Source organism: Coregonus clupeaformis, chromosome 12, assembly GCF_020615455.1.
Source record: "Coregonus clupeaformis isolate EN_2021a chromosome 12, ASM2061545v1, whole genome shotgun sequence".
Taxonomy (NCBI): domain Eukaryota; kingdom Metazoa; phylum Chordata; class Actinopteri; order Salmoniformes; family Salmonidae; genus Coregonus; species Coregonus clupeaformis.
The window spans coordinates 18,937,195-18,959,975 of record NC_059203.1 but is presented as its reverse complement, the minus strand read 5'-3'; the positions used below and the strand labels follow the sequence as shown (position 1 = coordinate 18,959,975).

Here is a 22,781-nt window from a genome sequence, read left to right as displayed (position 1 = left end):
TGAATGAGTAGGTGTCCAAACTTTTGACTGGTACTGTATATATATATATATATATATATATATATATATATATATATATATATATATATATATATATATATATATACAGTGGGGAGAACAAGTATTTGATACACTGCCAATTTTGCAGGTTTTCCTACTTACAAAGCATGTAGAGGTCTGTAATTTTTATCATAGGTACACTTCAACTGTGAGAGATGGAATCTAAAACAAAAATCCAGAAAATCACATTTTATGATTTTTAAGTAATTAATTTGCATTTTATTGCATGACATAAGTATTTGATCACCTACCAACCAGTAAGAATTCCGGCTCTCACAGACCTGTTAGTTTTTCTTTAAGAAGCCCTCCTGTTCTCCACTCATTACCTGTATTAACTGCACCTGTTTGAACTCATTACCTGTATAAAAGACACCTGTCCACACATTCAATCAAACAGACTCCAACCTCTCTACAGTGGCCAAGACCAGAGAGCTTTGTAAGGACATCAGGGATAAAATTGTAGACCTGCACAAGGCTGGGATGGGCTACAGGCCAATAGGCAAGCAGCTTGGTGAGAAGGCAACAACTGTTGGCGCAATTATTAGAAAATGGAAGAAGTTCAAGATGACGGTCAATCACCCTCCGTCTGGGGCTCCATGCAAGATCTCACCTTGTGGGGCATCAATGATCATGAGTAAGGTGAGGGATCAGCCCAGAACTACACGGCAGGACCTGGTCAATGACCTGAAGAGAGCTGGGACCACAGTCTCAAAGAAAACCATTAGTAACACACTACGCCGTCATGGATTAAAATCCTGCAGCGCACGCAGAGGTCCCCCTGCTCAAGCCAGCGCATGTCCAGGCCCGTCTGAAGTTTGCCAATGACCATCTGGATGATCCAGAGGAGGAATGGGAGAAGGTCATGTGGTCTGATGAGACAAAAATAGAGCTTTTTGGTCTAAACTCCACTCGCCGTGTTTGGAGGAAGAAGAAGGATGAGTACAACCCCAACAACACCATCCCAACCGTGAAGCATGGAGGTGGAAACATCATTATTTGGGGATGCTTTTCTGCAAAGGGGACAGGACGACTGCGCCGTATTGAGGGGAGGATGGATGGGGCCATGTATCGCGAGATCTTGGCCAACAACCTCCTTCCGTCAGTAAGAGCATTGAAGATGGGTCGTGGCTGGGTCTTCCAGCATGACAACGACCCGAAACACACAGCCAGGGCAACTAAGGAGTGGCTCCATAAGAAGCACCTCAAGGTCCTGGAGTGGCCTAGCCAGTCTCCAGACCTGAACCCAATAGAAAATCTTTGGAGGGAGCTGAAAGTCCGTATTTCCCAGCGACAGCCCCGAAACCTGAAGGATCTGGAGAAGGTCTGTATGGAGGAGTGGGCCAAAATCCCTGCTGCAGTGTGTGCAAACCTGGTCAAGACCTACAGGAAACGTATGATCTCTGTAATTGCAAACAAAGGTTTCTGTACCAAATATTAAGTTCTGCTTTTCTGATGTATCAAATACTTATGTCATGCAATAAAATGCAAATTAATTACTTAAAAATCATAGTGATTTTCTGGATTTTTGTTTTAGATTCCGTCTCTCACAGTTGAAGTGTACCTATGATAAAAATGACAGACCTCTACATGCTTTGTAAGTAGGAAAACCTGCAAAATCGGCAGTGTATCAAATACTTGTTCTCCCCACTGTATATATATATATCTTATTTTTTTTATACTCAGATTGCTCATTTTAATATTTCTTAGTTCCTTTATTAAAATGTTTGAGATCTGTGTATTGTTTTGTATTGTTAGTTATTACTGCACTGGAACTAAAGATTGAAACATAGGCATTTTGTTGCACCTGCGATAACATCTGCAAAATATCTGTAGTCAGCAGTCTGATGGCTTGTAAATAGAAACAGTCTCCAAACCTGTTGGTATCAGATTTCATACTCCTATACGGTCTGCCCGACAGTAAGGGAGAGAAGAGCTCATGGCTGGGGTGTGTGGGGTCCATGATAATGCTACGTGCCTTCCTCAGGCAGTGGATGTCCTGGATGGGTGGGAGCACGGTCCCAGTGATGTACTGGGCCATCTTCACCACCCGCTGGAGTGCCTTGCAGTTGTGGACGGAGTAATTCTCATACCAGGCCATGATGCATCTGGTCAGGACGCTCTCGATGGTGCAGCGGTAGTATTTGGAGACGACCCGGAGCGGCACACCGAATTTCATCAGCCACCTTAGGAAGGAGAGACGCTGTTGTCATGTTGGTCCATTACAAATCTGCAACGATGTGGACGCCGAGGAACTTAAAACTCATGACTCTCTCTACTGCAGTCCCGTTGATGTGGATCGGGGTATGTTCCCTCTGCTTCGTGAAGTCAACAATCAACTCCTTTCTTTTGCTGACGTTGAGGGAGAGGTTGTTCTCATGACACTACAATGGCAGTACACATAGCTGCTCCCTATAGGCTCGTCATTGTTGGTTATCAGGCCTACAACCGTGGTGTCGACAACAATCTTGATGGAGTTGGTGTCGTGCAAAGCCACACAGTCATGCGTAAACAGGGACTACAGCAGAGGACTGAGGACACACCCCTGGGGGTCACCGGTGTTGAGTCAGTGTCTCATTAAAGCAGGTGGGTCTACAGCCTGGGACAGGTACAGGTTGAAGATGTCCGAGAAGATGCCCGCCAGCTGGTTAGCACACACTCGGAGGATGCGGCCAGGGATTCCAACTGGGCTGGCAGCTCTGTGAGTAATTTAGCCTTGAGAGTTTTTCTTCACGTCTGACTCAGAGAGTGAAAGCACCTGATTGTCTGGAAGAGCAAAAGTCTTCATGGATGACTTGGTATTGTCGCCTCGAAGCGAGCATAGAATGTGTTCAGCTCTTCTGATCAGGAGGTGTTGGTGGATATCGCACAGCTGGATTGGCCTTTGCAGTCTGTGATAGTCTGCAGTCCTTGCCACAAGCGATGCAAGTCTGTTGTCAAACATCAATTCAAGTTTGAGTCTGTATTGTCTTCTTGCATCCCTAATGGATTTGAGGAGCTCGTACCTGTTTTCCTTGTATGCGTTGAACACCACCAAGACATCGGGGTTCGTTCTGCGGATATTGAATGCTGCAGAATGGGCTCTCATCATTGTACGGATTTCTACGTTCATCAAGTTTTTTTGGTTGGGGTATATCCAAATTATTATTGTGTGTACATCAACACATTTCCTAATGAAGCCTGTGACTGACGATGTATATTCCTTAATGTTGATGGATGGGTTTTCTCCAAACAATCCTGAAGCATTGAGCCTGCCTCTGTCCAGTGCCTCACTATTCGCTGTGCTGGTGGCTCCCTCTTTTAGGCGGGAAATAGGAACAGAGAGATGTGATCTGATTGACCGAAGTGGGATGGCTTTGTACTTGTCATGGATGTTTGCTCATACATGGTCAAGCACGCTGGATCCTCTTGATGGGCAGGATACATGTTGGTGATATTTTGGGAACATTTGTAATGAGGCTCCTAGCGCTGTCAGAGATAGAGAAAGGAGGAGATAGGAATCCCAATGAATGGAGAAAGATGTAACACCCCACCCAGCAGACTGTAGACTAATCACATTCACCTTGTCATGCTGCGTCACACGGTTGCTAAACTAATCATCACGTAATCCCTTCTCAAAGTCGAGAAACCTGCCTATTTTCCTCGAGAGTACGCAATGTAACTATTCTAAATCTGTACGATACTATCAAACATCTCGGATTACAGTTGCAATGTACTTCTTGTTCACAAAATAGGCTAATGTGTCACGAATTCCGCCGAGACTGCTCCTCCTCCTTGTTCGGGCAGGCTTCGGCGTTCGTCGTCCCCGGAGTACTAGCTGCTACCGTTTGATGTTATCTATGTTTGTTTGGTCTTGTCTGATTAGTGCACCTGTTCCATATCTCGTATTGATTATGTCACCTATAAGTTTCTTTGGTTTTGTTTGTAGTTGTGTGTTGTTGTACGCCTGTCCGTTGGTGTAGGTTATTTGTTTTCTTGTTGTTAGTGCTTTTCGCTGTCACGGTTTCGGCCGAGGCGGCCCCTCCTCCTTGTTCGGGCAGGTTTCGGCGGTCGTCGTCTCCGGAGTACTAGCTGCCACCGCTCTATGTTTCTTGTTTGATTGGTTTTGTCTGTTTGTCACACCTGTTTTGTGTTATGTCTCAATTAGCACCCTATTTAGTTTCCTTGTTGTTAGTTAGGTGTTGTGTGTAATTGTTCCATGTCGTGTTGCTGCGCTGCATGTATTTTGGTGCGCTATTTTGTGCTTTCCTCCTTGTTTGTGTTTTAGGAGTAGTTTACGCACTTGTTGATTGCGCCCGTTTCTATACGCCTGTGCGCGCTTTTCTCGCCTCCGGGCTGGTTTTGGATATTTATTGTGATATCTACTAAAGTATTTTTGTTGGACTTTACTTCTGCCTCCTGCGCCTGATTCCACACCACACCTACCATAGCAACTCCTGACAGAATTACACACCACATATGGAATCAGCAGGAGCACCCACCGACATCATGGAGGAGCGTCTTCGCGGTCAAGAGGATCGAATCAACCAGATCGGGCACGCCTTGGACCGCGTAATGAACACCCTCCATCGATGGGAAACCAGCGGGGTACCCACACCCCCACCTATCGCACCATCACCATCGGACAGCCCGCCCGACCAACTACCAGAACCCAGTGGGATTCGGCTCTCGCTCCCGAGGGCGTACGACGGCACCGCTGCCGGGTGTCAGGGGTTCCTATTACAAGTGGAACTCTACCTTGCCACCATACACCCGGCGCCCTCGGGATACGAGAGCGTTTCCGCCCTCATCTCCTGTCTCACCGGCAAGGCGTTGGAGTGGGCCAACGCCGAATGGAGGGGAATAGACGCCGCCACAGTCACCTATGCGGAGTTCTCCCGCCGCTTCCGTGCTGTCTTCGACCATCCACCAGAAGGGAAGGAGGCGGGGGAGAGTCTATTCCACCTCCGACAAAGGGATGAGGAGCGCTCAAGAGTTTGCGCTGGAGTTCCGGACTCTAGCGGCCGATGCAGGGTGGAATGAGAGGGCCCTCATAGACCACTTTTGATGTAGCCTTCGGGAGGACGTCCGCAGAGAGTTAGCGTGCAGGGATACTACACTAACATTTGACCAGCTGGTGGACATGGCCATTCGGCTGGACACCCTGCTCGTGACCCGCGGAAGTCCCAGGTGGGGGCCTCACATTCCACCCTCCAGCGCCTCCGAGCAGAGCCCGATGGAGCTTGGAGGTGCTGGCGCTAGAGGGAAGAGAGGAAGGAACCCGAGGGGGGCAGTCTCCTGCACCAACTGTGGCCGCGGAGGGGCACACCGCGGCTAGGTGCTGGGGAGGGTCCCCTGGTGAGGGAGATGGCAGGTCACACATTGGGGAGTCCTCCCAGGTGAGTAGGCGCCCTACTTACCCAGAGCTTTCTGTCATACACATTACATTACCTGTTTGTTTCCCACAGGTTGCACCTCGTTCCCAGCATAAGGCGCTAGTCGATTCAGGCGCAGCTGGGAATTTTGTAGATCGTAAATTCTGTGTTAAGTTAGGGATTCCCCTCCTTCCAGTCGATAAACCCTTCCCTGTACATGCCTTAGATAGTCGTCCGTTAGGATCTGGGTTAATTGGGGAGGTCACGGCGCCACTTAGGATGATGACGCAGGGGGGTCATGAGGAGACGATTCAACTCTATCTGATCGACTCTCCTGCGTATCCGGTGGTACTGGGGCTTCCCTGGTTGATTACCCATGATCCTACGATTTCGTGGCGAGAGAAGGCTCTTAAAGGGTGGTCTGCTCAGTGTGAGGGGCTATGTCTGGGTGTTTCCGTAGGGGCGACCTCGGTGGAGAGCCCGAACCAGATGCCAGCACTGCACATTCCGCCTGAGTATGAGGACTTGGCACTCGTGTTTAGTAAGACCAGAGCGGCAAGGTTGCCACCTCATAGACAGGGGGATTGTGCGATAGACCTCCAGACAGGAGCTGCGCTCCCGCGGAGCCATGTGTATCCTTTGTCACAGGAGGAGAAAAGGGCAATGGAGACTTACATTGCCGAGTCTCTGAGACAGGGATACATACGGCCCTCCACTTCTCCCGCGTCCTCGAGCTTCTTTTTGTGAAGAAAAAGGATGGAGGTTTGCGTCCGTGTATTGATTACCGCGGTCTCAATCAGGTGACTGTGAAATATAGTTATCCACTCCCGCTGATTGCGACCATGACGGAGTCATTACACGGGGCACGGTTCTTCACAAAATTGGACCTCAGGAGCGCATATAACTTGGTGCGCATTAGGGAGGGCGATGAGTGGAAGACAGCATTTAGTACTACCTCCGGCCATTACGAGTATCTCGTCATGCCATATGGGTTAATGAATGCTCCATCAGTCTTCCAATCGTTTGTAGATTAGATTTTCCGGGACATGCAGGCGCAGGGAGTAGTGGTGTACATAGATGATATTCTTGTGTACAGTTCTACTCGGGCCGAGCATGTAGCCCTGGTGCGCAGGGTATTGAGGAGACTGTTGGAGCATGACCTGTATGTCAAAGCCGAGAAATGTCTGTTCTTTCAGGAGTCAGTCTCCTTTTTGGGTTACCAGTTGTCTGCGTCAGGGGTGAGAATGGAGGTGGACCGAGTGTCCGCCGTGCGTAATTGGCAAACCCCAACTACGGTTAAAGAGGTGCAGCGGTTCTTGGGTTTTGCGAACTACTACCGAAGGTTTATCCGGGGTTTTGGACAGGTGGCAGCTCCCATAACGTCTCTCCTTAAGGGGGGTCCGGTGCGCTTGCAGTGGTCGGCTGAGGCGGACAGGGCCTTTGGGAGACTGAAGGACCTGTTTACCTCGGCTCCGGTGCTGGCGCACCCGGATCCCACTTTACCCTTCCAAGTAGAGGTGGACGAGTCTGAGGCCGGTATCGCGGCAGTTCTTTCACAACGGTCCGGCACACCACCTAAGCTCCGCCCCTGTGCTTTTTATTCTAAGAAGCTCAGTCCGGCGGAGCGGAATTATGACGTAGGGGACAGGGAGCTGTTAGCCGTAGTACAGGCCCTAAAGGTGTGGAGGCATTGGCTTGAGGGGGCTCAGCACCCTTTCCTCATTCTGACCGACCACCGTAACCTGGAATACATTCGGGCAGCTAGGAGACTGAATCCTCGCCAGGCTCGATGGACTATGTTTTTCGCCCGGTTTGTGTTCAAGATCACTTACATCCCTGGGTCCCAGAACGGGAAGGCAGATGCCCTGTCCCGGCGGTATGACACGGAGGGGAGGTGCGTGGAGCCCATTCCCATACTACCGGAGTCTTGTCTGGTGGCACCGGTGGTGTGGGAGGTCGATGCGGAGATCGAGCGGGCATTACGCACCGACCCTAGCCCTCCACAGTGTCCGGTGGGTCGGACGTACGTCCCGCTCGAGGTCCGGGATCGGCTTATTTATTGGGCTCACACGTCCCCCTCCTCTGGACATCCAGGTATTGGCCGGACAGTGCACTGCCTTAGTACGAAGTACTGGTGGCCAACGTTAGCCAGGGATGTGAGGGTTTATGTCTCCTCCTGCTCAGTGTGTGCCCAGTGTAAGGCGCCCAGACACTTGCCCAGGGGTAAATTACAACCCCTGCCCGTTCCACAACGACCCTGGTCTCACCTCTCGGTGGATTTTGTTACCGACCTTCCCTCCTCACAAGGGAATACCACCATCCTGGTCGTTGTGGATCGGTTCTCGAAGGCCTGTCGTCTCCTTCCCATGCCGGGTCTTCCTACTGCCCTACAGACCGCTGAGGCTCTATTTACTCACGTCTTCCGGCATTACGGGGTACCCGAGGATATAGTGTCTGATCGAGGCCCCCAGTTTACCTCCAGAGTCTGGAGAGCCTTTATGGAACGGTTGGGGGTCTCGGTGAGCCTTACCTCGGGTTACCACCCGGAGAGAAATGGGCAGGTCGAACGAGTCAACCAGGATGTGGGTAGGTTTCTGAGGTCATATTGTCAGGGCCGGCCGGAGGAGTGGGCGAGATATGTGCCCTGGGCCGAGATGGCACAGAACTCTCTCCGCCACTCCTCCACGAGACTAACCCCTTTCCAGTGTGTGTTAGGGTACCAGCCGGTTCTGGCACCTTGGCATGAGAGCCAGATCGAGGCCCCTGCTGTGGATGAGTGGGTACGGCGCTCGGAGGAGACGTGGAACGCTGCACACGTCCATCTGCAGCGAGCCATCCGTCGACAGAAGACGAGCGCCGACCTACACCGCAGTGAGGGGCCAGTGTACGCACCTGGAGATCGAGTCTGGCTCTCAACCAGAAACCTGCCCCTCCGCCTGCCTTGCCGGAAGCTGGGTCGGCGGTTTGTGGGGCCTTTTAAAGTCCTGAGGAGATTGAACGAGGTGTGTTACAGGTTACAACTGCCCATTGATTACAAGAATATTAACCCCTCGTTCCATGTGTCTCTCCTCAGGCCGGTGGTAGCTGGTCCACTCCAGGACTTTGAGATTGAGGAGACTCCTCCGCCTCCGTTGGACATCGAGGGGGCTCCGGCGTACACTGTTCGGACCATCCTGGATTCGAGACGCCGGATGGGGGTCTCCAATATCTCGTGGAGTGGGAGGGGTGCGGTCCGGAGGAGCGGTGCTGGGTGCCGAGGAGGGACATTCTGGATCCGTCCCTGCTGACCGAATTCCATCGTGGTCATCCTACGCGCCCTGCTCCGCGTCCTCCTGGTCGTCCCGAGGCCGGGCGGCGCACGGCTGGATCCACGCCGTCAAGGGGGGGTACTGTCACGGTTTCGGCCGAGGCGCCCCTCCTCCTTGTTCGGGCAGGTTTCGGCGGTCGTCGTCTCCGGAGTACTAGCTGCCACCGCTCTATGTTTCTTGTTTGATTGGTTTTGTCTGTTTGTCACACCTGTTTTGTGTTATGTCTCAATTAGCACCCTATTTAGTTTCCTTGTTGTTAGTTAGGTGTTGTGTGTAATTGTTCCATGTCGTGTTGCTGCGCTGCATGTATTTTGGTGCGCTATTTTGTGCTTTCTTCCTTGTTTGTGTTTTAGGAGTAGTTTACGCACTTGTTGATTGCGCCCGTTTGACTACGCCTGTGCGCGCTTTTCTCGCTTCCGGGCTGGTTTTGGATATTTATTGTGATATCTACTAAAGTATTTTTGTTGGACTTTACTTCTGCCTCCTGCGCCTGATTCCACACCACACCTACCATAGCAACTCCTGACATTCGCACTGTTTTGCGTATTCGCTCGCCTCCTTTTTGTTGAGGCCCATTGGATTTGTATTTTGCTCCTGTGACTATTAAAGTCAGATCAACTAAGCTTCTGTGTCCTGCGCCTGACACCAACACCGCATCCACATCAGCCCCTGACAGAACAACACACCATACAATGGAGTCAGCAGGAGCAGCGGCGGCGACCGAGTCGCTGGAGGACCGGGTCAGTTGCCAGGACGCCATGATCCAGAAACTCGGCTCCGCCATGCAGGAGGTAATGAACACCCTGCGCCGATGGGAAAGGGGAGGCGTGCCCACACCTCCTCCTACATTACCACCACCATCGGCCAGCCCCACCAGACCAGCTCCGGAATCCAGTGGGATTCGGCTCTCGCTCTGTGAGTAATTTAGCCTTAAGAGTTTTTCTTCACGTCTGACTCAGAGAGAGAAAGCACCTGATTGTCTGGAAGAGCAAAAGTCTTCATGGATGACTTGGTATTATCGCCTCGAAGCGAGCATAGAATGTGTTCAGCTCTTCTGATCAGGAGGTGTTGGTGGATATCGCACAGCTGGATTGGCCTTTGCAGTCTGTGATAGTCTGCAGTCCTTGCCACAAGCGATGCAAGTCTGTTGTCAAACATCAATTCAAGTTTGAGTCTGTATTGTCTTCTTGCATCCCTAATGGATTTGAGGAGCTCGTACCTGTTTTCCTTGTATGCGTTGAACACCACCAAGACATCGGGGTTCGTTCTGCGGATATTGAATGCTGCAGAATGGGCTCTCATCATTGTACGGATTTCTACGTTCATCAAGCGTTTTTGGTTGGGGTATATCCAAATTATTATTGTGTGTACATCAACACATTTCCTAATGAAGCCTGTGACTGACGATGTATATGAACATTTCTGGATTCGGCTCTCGCTCCCAAGGGAGTATGATGGCACCGCAGCCGGGTGTCAGGGGTTCCTCCTTCAGGTGGAACTCTACCTGGCCACCATACACCCGGCGCCCTCGGGATACGAGAGCGTTTCCGCCCTCATCTCCTGTCTCTCCGGCAAGGCGTTGGAGTGGGCCAACGCCGAATGGAGGGAATAGACGCCCGCCACCATCACCTACGCGGAGTTCTCCCGCCGCTGCAGGGCAGTTTTCGATCACACTCCTGAGGGTAAAGCGGGCGGGGGAGTGTCTGTTCCACCTCCGACAGGGGAAGAGGAGCGCACATAGGTTCGCCCTGGATTTCCGGACTCTAGTGGCGGATGCGGGGGTGGAATGAGAGGGCCCTCATCGATCACTATCGGTGTAGCCTGCGTGAGGACGTTAGGTCGTGAGCTGGCCTGCAGGGACACCAAACTGTCCTTCGACCAGCTAGTGGACATCTCTATCCTTCTGGATACCCTGCTGGCCACCCTCGGATGTCCCGAGATGGGGCCGTCCATTCCATCCCCCAGCACCTCCGAGCCGAGCCCAATGGAGCTCGGGGGTGCTGGTGCTAGAGAGAGTAGGAGAGAGAACCCGAAGCGGGGCCGTCCCCTGCACCAGCTGTGGCCGTAGAGGACACACTGCGGCTAGGTGCTGGGGAGGGTCTCCAAGGAATCGAGGCAACAGGTCGCGCACTGGGGGAGTCATTTCAGGTGAGTAGGCGCCCCCACTCACCCAGAGCTCTCTGTTGTTCACTTGTGTATACCTGTGGTATTTCCTCAGGTTGCATCTCATTCCCAGCATAAGGCGCTAGTCGATTCAGGCGCAGCTGGGAATTTTATTGATCGGAAATTTTGTTCTAAGTTAGGGATTCCCCCTCCTGCCCGTTGATGCACCCTTTCCTGTCCATGCCCTAGATAGCCGCCCGTTGGGATCTGGGTTGATTAGGGGAGGTCACAGCGCCACTAAAGATGAAGACGCAGGGGGTCATGAGGAGATTATTCAGTTGTACCTCATTGACTCTCCTGCGTATCCCGTGGTGCTGGGGCTTCCTTGGTTAATCACCCATGACCCCACCATTTTGTGGCAACAGAGGGCTCTCAAGGAATGTTCTGTCCAGTGTGTTGGGTGATGTTTAGGTGTTTCCGTTGGGGCGACCACGGTGGAGAGTCCGAACCAAGTGCCCGCAATGCACATTCCCCCTGAGTATGAGGATTTGGCACTCGTGTTCAGCAAGATGAGAGCGACGCGATTGCCACCTCATAGACAGGGAGATTGTGCGATAAACCTCCAGACAGGTGCGGCACTTCCGCGGAGCCATGTGTATCCTCTGTCTCAAGAGGAGACGGCGGCTATGGAAACCTACATAGCTGAGTCCCCGAGACAAGGATACATACGGCCCTCCACTTCCCCTGCGTCCTCGAGTTTCTTTTTTGTGAAGAAGAAGGATGGAGGTTTGCGCCCGTGTATTGATTATCGTAGTCTCAATCAGATCACTGTGAAATACAGTTACCCTCTACCTCTGATTGCGAGTATGACTGAATCATTACGCGGAGCGCGTTTCTTCACAAAACTGGATCTCAGGAGCGCTTATAACTTGGTGCGCATTAGGGAGGGAGATGAATGGAAGACGGCATTTAGTACCACCTCAGGTCATTATGAGTATCTTGTCATGCCATACGGTTTAATGAATGCTCCTTCAGTCTTCCAATCATTTGTGGACGAGATATTCCGGGACCTGCATGGGCAGGGAGTGGTAGTGTACATTGACGACAGAGGACATTGATGAGAGGACATGAGTGTACATTGATGAGAGGACATGAGTAGCATACTGTGTCTCACCTAACCTAACAATGTTCTTAAGATTTTCTTTTCATGGGTGAAGATAACTCTGCCCAACTGAGTAGGATAATCTGAGTATTGTCTGTGCCCTGGAGACTATGTGATGGCAAAAGACTACAGAAGAAAGAGCTGGAAAGACCCTATGTGGAGGGGCCTGTACCAGGTGTTGTTGGCTACCTTAATAATGGTAAAAGTGGTGGAGTAGATACTTAGATTCATGTTTCCCACTATAGGAGTGTTCCAACCTCAGCCATTGGGTAGCATTGTTGTCTTTTGTGTGTGTCTGTGCTTGTGTCTTTGCAGCAGTAACTCTGAGCTTCCCTATGGGTAGGCTGATTGAAGGACACTTTTCACAGACAGATGTCGATAGATTGAGAGGGACTTTGGCTGATCCGGAGACCCTAGTGACGGGGGAAGGTTAACAACTGAAGTGACCATACACATCGTTGTCCAGGTTATACCAACGATGGTACGGATAGAGGGGAGTATCGGGTATCATCTTAACCATTGTACCAGAGTGAGGGAACTGATGATTAAGAGACTTTAAGGACCTTCCAGACCGCCGAGAGATTCCAGACCACCGAGAGATTCCAGACCTCCAAGACGCACCAGATATCCTTATCATTGATTTCTCTACACTTGACTAGTTACCTGATTTGATTTGATTTGAGAATAAGGGGAATGGAGTACTGATAAAAATAAAGAGCAGAAGAACAAGACATAGAAGGGATATAGACAGGATTAGAATGTATATTCTTGCACAGGCAGGAACCATAACTAAAAATACAGGAAGGGATCACTGTTAAAATACAAGGGTTAAAATATTATTGGTGTGTGAGAAACCAGCACAAAGAGTATGGGTAAGTCACATGGGGTAGTGTGACCTTAAGATAATGAAAGAAAGAGACAGGTGAATCATAGACATAAGGAGAACAGTCCAAGACTTAGATAAACAATTTTATGTAGTATTTGGTGTTAGATTTCCAGGGGGAAGTGGTATTGGAGTAGTTATTCCTTGGGAAAGTGCATTAAACCCTGTATATGTTAGAGCTATACCAAATACAGAAGAAAGGGAATTGAAGGAGCCGTTAAACAATGATTGATATAGATGAGTACAATATCTTATATTACAATTAAATAAAGAAAATAGTCTAATATGCACCACATCTCCGTTTAAAGAATTAACAGTAGTTCAAAATCTTCACAGTTACTAGGACTGTGTTATGATTCAACTACAACTTTTGTCATATGAGGAACTCGGAAAGACCATATTGGCCAGCAGAATGTTTGTAATATTTAGGAAATCCTAAATATAAACAATTTTATGATCAACCAGGATGAGGAGAGAAGTGTAAGCAATTGTTAGAATAGGAACAAGGAAAGGGAAACACCAGAGTAATGTCAAATAGAGTGTGAGCAAAAATATAGGAATGTTACAATAAAACAATTGGGTTATATAATTTGGGAGAATGTGAAACATAATGATTTGTCATGTAGACAATGTTAATAGGGATGTTTTGGATTGGAAATTAACTCAACTGAACTGTTATGATCTGTCCTTTCCTGAGATTACTACGGATGGTGTCGTAATGCATTGCAGAGATCATTTGGCCCAGAACGGTGTAAACCTCAATAAAAACCAAAAATCCTCTACTCGGCTGAAGAGGAACAACAAAGGCGTTGAAGACGTTCCTGTCCGACACCACTTCTGCCAGGAGACCTGAATCCAGCATCAAATCAAAGCAATCAATTGCCTTCTCTTTTGTGCCTTTTCTTTCAAGAATGTGAGGAATGAGGTCTATGCAAATGCAACGTTCTTCCTAGTTTGGGTATACTGGTTTGCACATGGACAAAACAGAATGGTGGCGGTTCAGGTGTGACATTGGAATTGGGACATTGCTATGGGCAATCCAAGATGAACTATGAAGCTATCTGAAGAACATAATGAAGACACCAGAAGATTGAGTGCCGGTAGAGGAAGGGAGTGTTAGTTGAGGTAGTATGTTGATTAAGGAGGTATTATACACTACTAAATTTATAGTAATTTGGACAATGCATTGAGGTACTGATCTGTTGTAATTCTCGTTATGAGGAAGTTAATGCTAGAATTATTATAATATAAATATACATTCGGCCAGTGTCAATATGTGACAAGGTGAGAGTTTTAACTTTGAATGATGGAACAAAGGTGACTAATTAAGAATTGTCATTCTAAAGTTGTTTTGGGTAATTAATTTGATTATGATTATAAATTATAAGTGGACTAATTGATCTGAATAAGTTATTAATATTAATGCCTAATGATGTTGACATTGCAATTAATGGATTAGATATTGACATTGATTATTTTGATTGTTATAATACATGTTATATGGGAAAAAAATATTATGTAAGCTAAAGATGTTGACACCATTCTTAACATGTCCTAGATATTATTGTTAAGATAAAGTAGCATATGTTAGGATACTAATACATATGAGAAAATGCTACAATTAAACAGAAGTGGGGAGCAATGTTTACAAAGATGGCAATAATGATAGGAATATCACTTGTAGTAATGGGAGTAGTGTTTTGCTGTATACTACCTCTGTTAAAATAATTTGTTGATCCAAACCACAGTAAAACAAATAACTGTACAGATCATTGTTACTAGTTCAGCCAAAGAAATACACCCAGTTCAGGGAGCTCCAGGACAGTATGTAAATGAATATGGGACATTTTGTAAACTTAAGGGAGGACCAATGGATTGTCCATTTGGGAATTCTGAATGTTTGAATGGAGTTGTTCCTGGGGGTGGATGGGCTTGCCATGGTTACAAAGCCCAACGGAAAATGTGGAGGTTAATTTAGAGGAAAACCTTCTAGACTTGTAATCAATACCTGACTGGGCTATGGGTCCTCATCAGGATGGGTCAAGTAATGAGGAAGATATATTGGTTTCAATATATGCATATGAAAAGTAACCACATATGGCAAGGTTAGAAATAAGGAAATGCACATGCTTATATTCATTTATACAATTAATAGTTGTATTGTTGGGACATTGTTGGAATGTCCCATAGGGGGGATTATATGGTATTATTTTATGTATCATTAAGGCAAAAGTAGGGAGAGGTCAAAGGTAAAATAATAATATTAGTAATAAACATGATTATGTTTAAATGAATGTATGTGCTCTGTCGCAGGGGCTCTCAAACTGTGGCCCATGGGCTTGTTATGGACACATGGTATGCATTACCATAGTTCTTTTTTAAGAAGGGGCCTAAGCCACGCAGCCAATAGAATGATAGAATGAGAGGCTTCATATAGATCCTTTTGGAGTGGACATTGTGTGACAGCTGGACGTTGAAAAAGAAGGGTGGTGCAGAACTAAAATAAGTTAGGAATGTACGCATGTTTGTTCATTTGTGTGTATATAAGAGATCTCTAAGCCAGAGAGAGAAAGTTGTTCCATGGAGCAAGCTCGGCTTTGTTATGCAATAAAGTCTAAATTCTTGGATTCACAAGCTCTGGTGTCTTGCGAGATATTTTTGAGTTGATTAATTATTAGCCAAATATTTCTACGACACCGCGCGTCATGGGGGGGTACTGTCACGAATTCCACCGAGGAAGCTCTATCCTCCTTGTTCGGGCAGGCTTCGGCGTTCGTCGTCCCCGGAGTACTAGCTGCTACCGTTTGATGTTGTTTGGTCTTGTCTGATTAGTGCACCTGTTCCATATCTCGTATTGATGTCACCTATACGTTTCCTTTGGTTTTGTTTGTAGTTGTACGCCTGTCCGTTGGTGTAGGTTATTAGTTTTGTTGTTAGTGCTTTTCGCACTGTTTTGCGTATTCGCTCGCCTCCTGTTTGTTGAGGCCCGTTGGATTTGTATTTTGCTCCTGTGACAATTAAAGTCAGATCAACTAAGCTTCTGTGTCCTGCGCCTGACTCCAACACCGCATCCACATCAGCCCCTGACATAATTTTGGGTTTTGAACTAGCGCTCAATTGACTCCCATTCCCTCCTGGAGAGATCTCCTTGTTCCAGAATGCACTGCGCAGCCCTTTGACAACATACAAAATGGGCATTAATACGATTCCAATGGAGTTTCCCCATCTCCTCAAAAGTATCTCTGGCCTGTACCACACATTGCTGCAACGCACCAATATTGGATGCCAGCCGCTGAAAAACCACAGGGGACACCGGTACACAGTGTCCTTTGCCCCTGCCTGCCGAGCACTGCTTTGCCTCAGTTTTGTAAACATTATGGTGAGGGACATAGATAGCTAATGTAATCAACCCAACTCTCACGTGGCACAACCGGATAGTGAATACCCTCGCTTTAACGTTAAAATAACAGCGGAAAAGCAGGACATTAGCAACATCAAGGTTAGAGAGCACGGCATGTAGTAAACGCAGTCTCCAACCTCTGTAGAATTGCCAACTGAAGTGTGATGAGCAATTCTGACCATGAACATTGAGTGGTGAGCTCCCAGCACCTGCTCGAGTAGAATGACTCAAGTGGGTGCTACGTGGTGTGTGGCTATCGAGCGAACCATCTACAAAGCCGGAAGACAGAACTTGAGGGGAAAGCGTAGTGTTGCTGAGGATGCAGCTCAGATCTGACAGTTCATCATCCGCTCTTGATAACATCTGAACTACGTCAACGCCCAGAGAAATTACCATCCTGACATTTAAAATTGTTTAAATGACTAATGTTGGTGTTGACTGCTATGTGCTTCATACAACTTAATATAGATCGTTAACGCTGTAATATATCACTTTTTGGGCAACTTGACCAAATCACAGAAATGGGTTGTAGATCTGTCCCTCAATGAAAGAACGTCTAAGCGGTACATCTGTTGTGCGCTGTCTATGCATAGTTTTATACACCGGCATCAGCTGAAAAACAAGTTTGTTATAAAACTATTTCACAGCCGGTTGAGACAGTACAACAATACTTGTTTTGTTAAACTGAAATTAGGCAAACCAGAATAGGGACCGTCGTTGTGGTGCTCCGCTCATCCCCAATAAAAGCGGCATTTCACACCTCATGCTAACATTTGTTTCATGTGATCAAGGTTTGGAGAGTCTACACGTTGTATTAAAACTTCTTAACCGTCCATGTCCACATTCTGACCAGATTATTTAGTGCCGTGTGACATGACATTCCCAAAATAATATGGATTAAGTCCATTAGGCCTACTGAGGTCATAAGTCAACGGTTCTACCTGGCAATGATTTTAGAGGCAGGTATAATTGATTTGACCGTCCAGATCAGTTCACACTTGATAGAGATCCAGACAAAATGCGTGCTTGACTACAGCCGGAGGTCGTCAGGAAGAGCTGATCACAATGAGTATTTTACTAGTCTACAACTGTGGGCAGAGAATATGGACATCAAGACAAAGAACACATGTTAGTGCCAGGTGTAAATGAGTCTTCAGTGAACAGTGTAAGAGAGAATACAGGACACATGTTCAGTAATATTGGTGTGACAGTAGACATTTAGTAATATAGAACTAAAGACACCAAGTCTTGGATTCATGCTGCTTAGTTTAATTCAGACCAACCACCACAGTTCAGAATTGTTTAAGAAACGCTTTAGCACAAAAGGCACAGGTTTACAATGATTTGAAGTTGATTTTGGGGGTTGGAGGAAAATAAACTGATCCACTCGATGAAGAAATCCCAGAAGCCTTTAGGTTCATCAGGGAAGATATCCTGCAAGACAAACATTTCAGTCAGCACCAGCATTCAAGATCCCAGTCATGTGTGCGAGCATGTATATAACTCACATTTAGTCACAGGTGTAAGCCACCTCCAGGTACTTATAGGTTCCGACACAGGGGTCTCCAAACACGGAGTTGGATGCCGGGACGACACACTGGCTCTTCCCATCACACCTGTGTTTAAAATACAGGTAGAGGTTATCACTACAGCCAATGAGTGTACAGGTAAATACACACCGTTGGTTCCCGTACCTTTGTGCCATCTTACTGGTGGTGGATTGGCTGAGGCAGTTGGTGTTGGTGAGTTGGTTATCGGGGCGCCCAATGGAACACACGTTGCGTTGACGACGACCATAGTTGGCACTCTGGATATGGATCTTACCTTCATCTGAGGGAGACGAGGAGGAGGAAGAGAGATGAAGAAAAGGCAGAAGGCCAAGGCTGGGTGTTTGTGTGGGCTAGAGACCAATATACACAACACCACATGAGAACGGAGAGGATACCGTACTGTAGTGTTGACCTGCTTACCACATTGTAGTTGAGAATCAGAGCCTTCACATATGGTGCTGCTTACTGCAAGGACAAACAGGAGTTACACCACACTGGCCTGACAAATAAAGGCATACTATGGCTTGGTGAAGTGATTAATTAATGTTTAGCCATAAACAGAGTTGTAGAAAGTTAAATGCATTATCTTCAACCGTTGCACTGTGGTTTAAGCTCCTTATGAGACGTCGTCATCTCAAACTGCTCAGAATGTGAGAGCAAACTGGTTAAAATTAGCTAGTCGTACCGCTAGACCAAAGCTATATTTCTATACAATTTGTGCCCGTAACGTCTGAATAGCTATAAATGAGATTTGAGCTAGCTAATGTTGGTTGAAACAGATGTTCACTGTTACACCAGATGAAGTGCGCGCAAGAATCAACTAAGCCACAATGTAAAGGAGACCTGTGTGGTACGACTACCCATCGTTCTTACCATGTGCTAACTGGCTAATTGAGTTAGATATGTACATATAACTAGGAATAAAGTGACGGGGAGTGGGTAGAAGACTGCTGGTTCCAGACTTGGTGCCGCGGTACCACTTGCCATGCAGTAGGACTTGGGTGGCTGGAGTCATTGAAAATGTAGGGCCTTCTGACAACGCATGGTATAGAGGTCCTGATGTCAGGGAGCGCGGTCTCAGTGATGTACTGGGCCGTACGCACTACCCTCTGTAGCGCCTTGCGGTTGGATGCCAAGCAGTTGCCATACCTAGTGGTGATACAGCCAGTCAAAATGCTCTCAATGGTGCAGCTGTAGAACTGAGGATCGGAGGGCCAATACCAAATATTTTTAGCCTCCTGGGCAGGGGGGAGAAGAGGCATTGTCGTGCCCTCTATACTACTGGTGCATGGACCATGATGGATTCTTAGTGATGCGGACATTGAGGAACTTGAAGCTCTCGAAAAGCTCCATTACATCCCAGTCGATGAAAATGGGGGCGTGGTCGGCCTGTTTCCTGTAGTCCACAATCATCTTCGTCGACGTTGAGCGAGAGGTTGTCATTCTGGCGCCACACTGCCAGGTCTCTGACCTCCCTGTAAGCTATGCTAACGAAAGTTGTTGCCGGCTACTTTGTTCCATAACCACCGTTTGTGGGCTAGCTAGGGTTAGTTAGGAAGTGAGGGTGGTGTAAAAGTGGAGAAAAGAAAAGGGCATGTATTAAAACACATGGTGGCCATAAAACAAAGTTCACAAGCTGGTCCCATTGGTGACCCAACCCATTCTATGGCTTTGCTAGCCATCAGCAGAGTGCGCTCTTTCACCGAAGTATTAAACAATATCCCAACATACCTCAGTCATACAGATATTCAATTTAACGATATTGGTGCCCACCACCAAGTATTATTAGCACAGACTGACTTGCTACTTGCTGTTGGACACAGGAGTATTTGGTGTCCAGGTACTTATAGGTTCCGACACAGGGGTCTCCAAAAACAGAATTGGATGCCGGGACGACACACTGGCTCTTCCCGTCACACCTGTGTGTCAAAGACAGGTAGTGGTCATCACTACAGCCAATGGGTGTCTACAGGTAAATACACACCACAGGTTCCAGTACCTTGCTGCCATCTTACTGGTGGTGGATTGGCTGAGGCAGTTGGTGTTGGTGAGTTGGTTAGCGGGGCGCCCAATGGAACACACGTTGCGTTGACGACGACCATAGTTGGCACGCTCGATATGGATCTTACCTCTATCTGAGGAAGAGACGGACAACGAAAAGATGGATAAGGAACGAAGGAGAGCCAAGGGTGGGCATCTTTGGTGTAGGTAATCTACAGTATAAAACACAGGTGATAGCTGAGTATATACACTGTTCAGTAGTGTTGACTAGCTTACCACATTGTAGTAAAGCATCAGAGCCTTCACATGTGATGCTGCGTGCTGCCAGGACAAATAAACAGGAGTTACACACCACTCACATTAGCTTGGTGTAGTAGCATCATCATTATTATTATTACACACAGTACCTCCATCCGTTAGTGCACAGGAAGCTGCAACCAGCACTGAAACAACATCACACAGCCAGTTCAGCAACAATCCACATCATATGCATTTGGACCGTGAAGCTAGAAATGAGCATTTGTCTCCATCCTCAAGCATTTGAGATATTCTAGTGTATTAAAGTAGTCAAGTTTAGCATTTGGTCTCATATTCCATGCATGCAATGTAACTAAACTTGTTAGACGCATTTGTAGTTGGTTATAGATACTTTTTTGCCTAAAAGGAACTGAATGGTTAAGGTTGTCATTTTGAAGATTACAATACTTCTCAACACGTCTACATACATGCAGATGCTACCTTGAATTAATAGTGGTGTGAGGAAGTTAAAGGAACAAAGATTATACCCCATAAAAATACTAACCTCCCCAGTTCTTGATGTGAGGGTTTGACATGTGCCCTTGTAGCCTGTCTCACTCATGCTTTCTTAATCATGGCATTAATTTAAAAGTGTTCAGAAACATCTAGAAAGATAATAACTCCAGTCACTATTGGGCAAAACATACACCAAAACGCAGCCAAAATACCTTGTAGAGTCACATGTTTGATGTAGTCATTGTGTGCTAGGAATATAGGACCAAATACTAATCTTTGGACTACTGTAATATAGCATAGGCAAGTGTCCTAACACTTTTGACCCATTCACAAGGGGGCTCTAGATACAGTGCTTGTTTCTAGACGGTTAAACAGATATGTATTAAAATACCCTCCAATAAAGAGTTCTACCATCATCTCATGAAACATTCAAGCCCTGTCAAATGTCTATTCCCATACTATCAGTCTCCCTCTACATTTCCTGCTGTACTATCAAATTATGGAAATACTGAACTTGAACTTAACGCATCATACTGTAGACATCAAATCATATGACATGTTCATCAAACTCTGAAATACAAATTCAAACATTTAGTGATATGTATTCTAACCTGCATCATATACAGAAGTTGTATACTCACAGGTGACCACCGTCAGTCTGAACATGATGCCAGGTACAAGCGTGGTAGTAGCAGATATGATGAAACTGATGGTAACCTGACCTAATACACCTGGTATTTATGTTATGTGACATGTCTTAATTAACCCAGCTGTATCTATTTTGTGTCCAGGTGCACCTCATTGCAATCAGGGGCTGGGCTTTGCTGGTCTGTACCAGGCTTTTGGGTCAGTCTCATAGAGTTATATAGAAGACTCTAGATGGCTAAAATCCATTTTGGCATGAACATTGCCATTGAGGGCTTCCACCAATTTAAAGTAGTCATCTGGGTGGGGCTTCCTGGTTAAGGAAGAATCACATGGGCCACGTTCAGTTGCAAAACCTTCTCGAGCGTTGCCGATATACATTTCATGAATAGAGCTAACGTATTTCCTGGCAGTAAATCTCCAACTTTGGCTTTATACCTTTTCAAACAACACTATGTGGCAGTGTGCACATTTTAGTTTGTTTGCCAACTCATAGAAATAGTAGAAGAAGAAAATGGACTACTTTTAAATGAATATTGCCTCAATATTATCTTTAATTGAATTTGATTTGATTTGCTTTGAATGGAGCTAGGTATTCCTTTTGTCTAAACGGGATAGGGTAGTGTGCAGTGCGATGCCGATTTCGTCATCCGTGGATCTGTTGGGGCGGTATGCAAATTGTAGTGGGTCTAGGGCAGGGCTCTCCAACCCTGTTCCTGGAGAGCTACCATCCTGTAGGTTTTCAATTCAACCCCAGTTGTAACTAACCTGATTCAGCTTATCAACCAGCTAATTATTAGAATTAGGTGCGTTAGATTAGGGTTGGAGTTAAAACCTACAGGACAGTAGCTCCAGGAAGAGAGTTGAGAGTCATGGTCCGGGTAAGGTGGAGGTGATATGATCCTTAACTAACTTCTCAAAGTACTTCATGATGACAGAACTGAGTGCTATTGGGCTATAGTAATTTGGTATTTTCTTAGGGTCCCCATTAGCTGTTGCAAAAGCAGCAGCTACTCTTCCTGGGGTCCACACAAAACATGAAACATGACATAATACAGAACATTAATAGACAAGAACAGCTCAAGGACAGAACTACATATATTTTATTTTAAAGGCACACAAAGCCTACATATGAATGCATACACACAAACTATCTAGGTCAAATACGGGAGAGGAGTTGTGCCGTGAGGTGTCGCTTTATCTGTTGTTTGAGACCAGGTTTGCTGTTTATTTGAGCAATATGAGATGGAACTTAGTTCCATGCAGTAATTGCTCTGTATATTACTGTACGCTTTCTTGAATTTGTTCTGGATTTGCGGACTATGAAAAGACCCCTGGTGGCATGTCAGGTGGGGTATGTGTCAGAGCTGTGTGTAAGTTGACAATGCAAACAATTTGGGGTTTTCAACACGTCTAATTTAAAAAGAAGATGTGATGCAGTTAGTCTCTCCTCAACTCTTAGTCAAGAGAGACTGGCATGCATAGTATTTAAATCAGCCCTCTGATTAGTTCAGTTACCTTTGCTTTCATGGGTACAGGAACAATTGTGGATATCTTGAAGCAAA

At 46.8% G+C, this 22,781-nt stretch overlaps 1 protein-coding gene across 1 annotated transcript in view; it reads right to left on the bottom strand.

The window, feature by feature from the left end:
* LOC121577909 (rhamnose-binding lectin-like) overlaps positions 1-21,286 on the bottom strand; it is a 39,475-nt gene extending 18,189 nt beyond the window's left edge. The window contains exons 1-8 of the mRNA XM_041891897.2: positions 21,213-21,286; positions 20,226-20,261; positions 20,095-20,139; positions 19,817-19,952; positions 19,618-19,736; positions 18,238-18,282; positions 17,962-18,097; positions 17,780-17,883 (exon numbers count right to left, since the gene is read on the bottom strand). Of these exons, the coding sequence (XP_041747831.2) occupies positions 17,780-17,883; positions 17,962-18,097; positions 18,238-18,282; positions 19,618-19,736; positions 19,817-19,952; positions 20,095-20,139; positions 20,226-20,261; positions 21,213-21,237 (646 nt within the window). The 5' untranslated portion in view covers positions 21,238-21,286. The remainder of the gene's footprint in view (positions 1-17,779; positions 17,884-17,961; positions 18,098-18,237; positions 18,283-19,617; positions 19,737-19,816; positions 19,953-20,094; positions 20,140-20,225; positions 20,262-21,212) is intronic.
* Between the last annotated feature and the right edge of the window lie 1,495 nt (positions 21,287-22,781).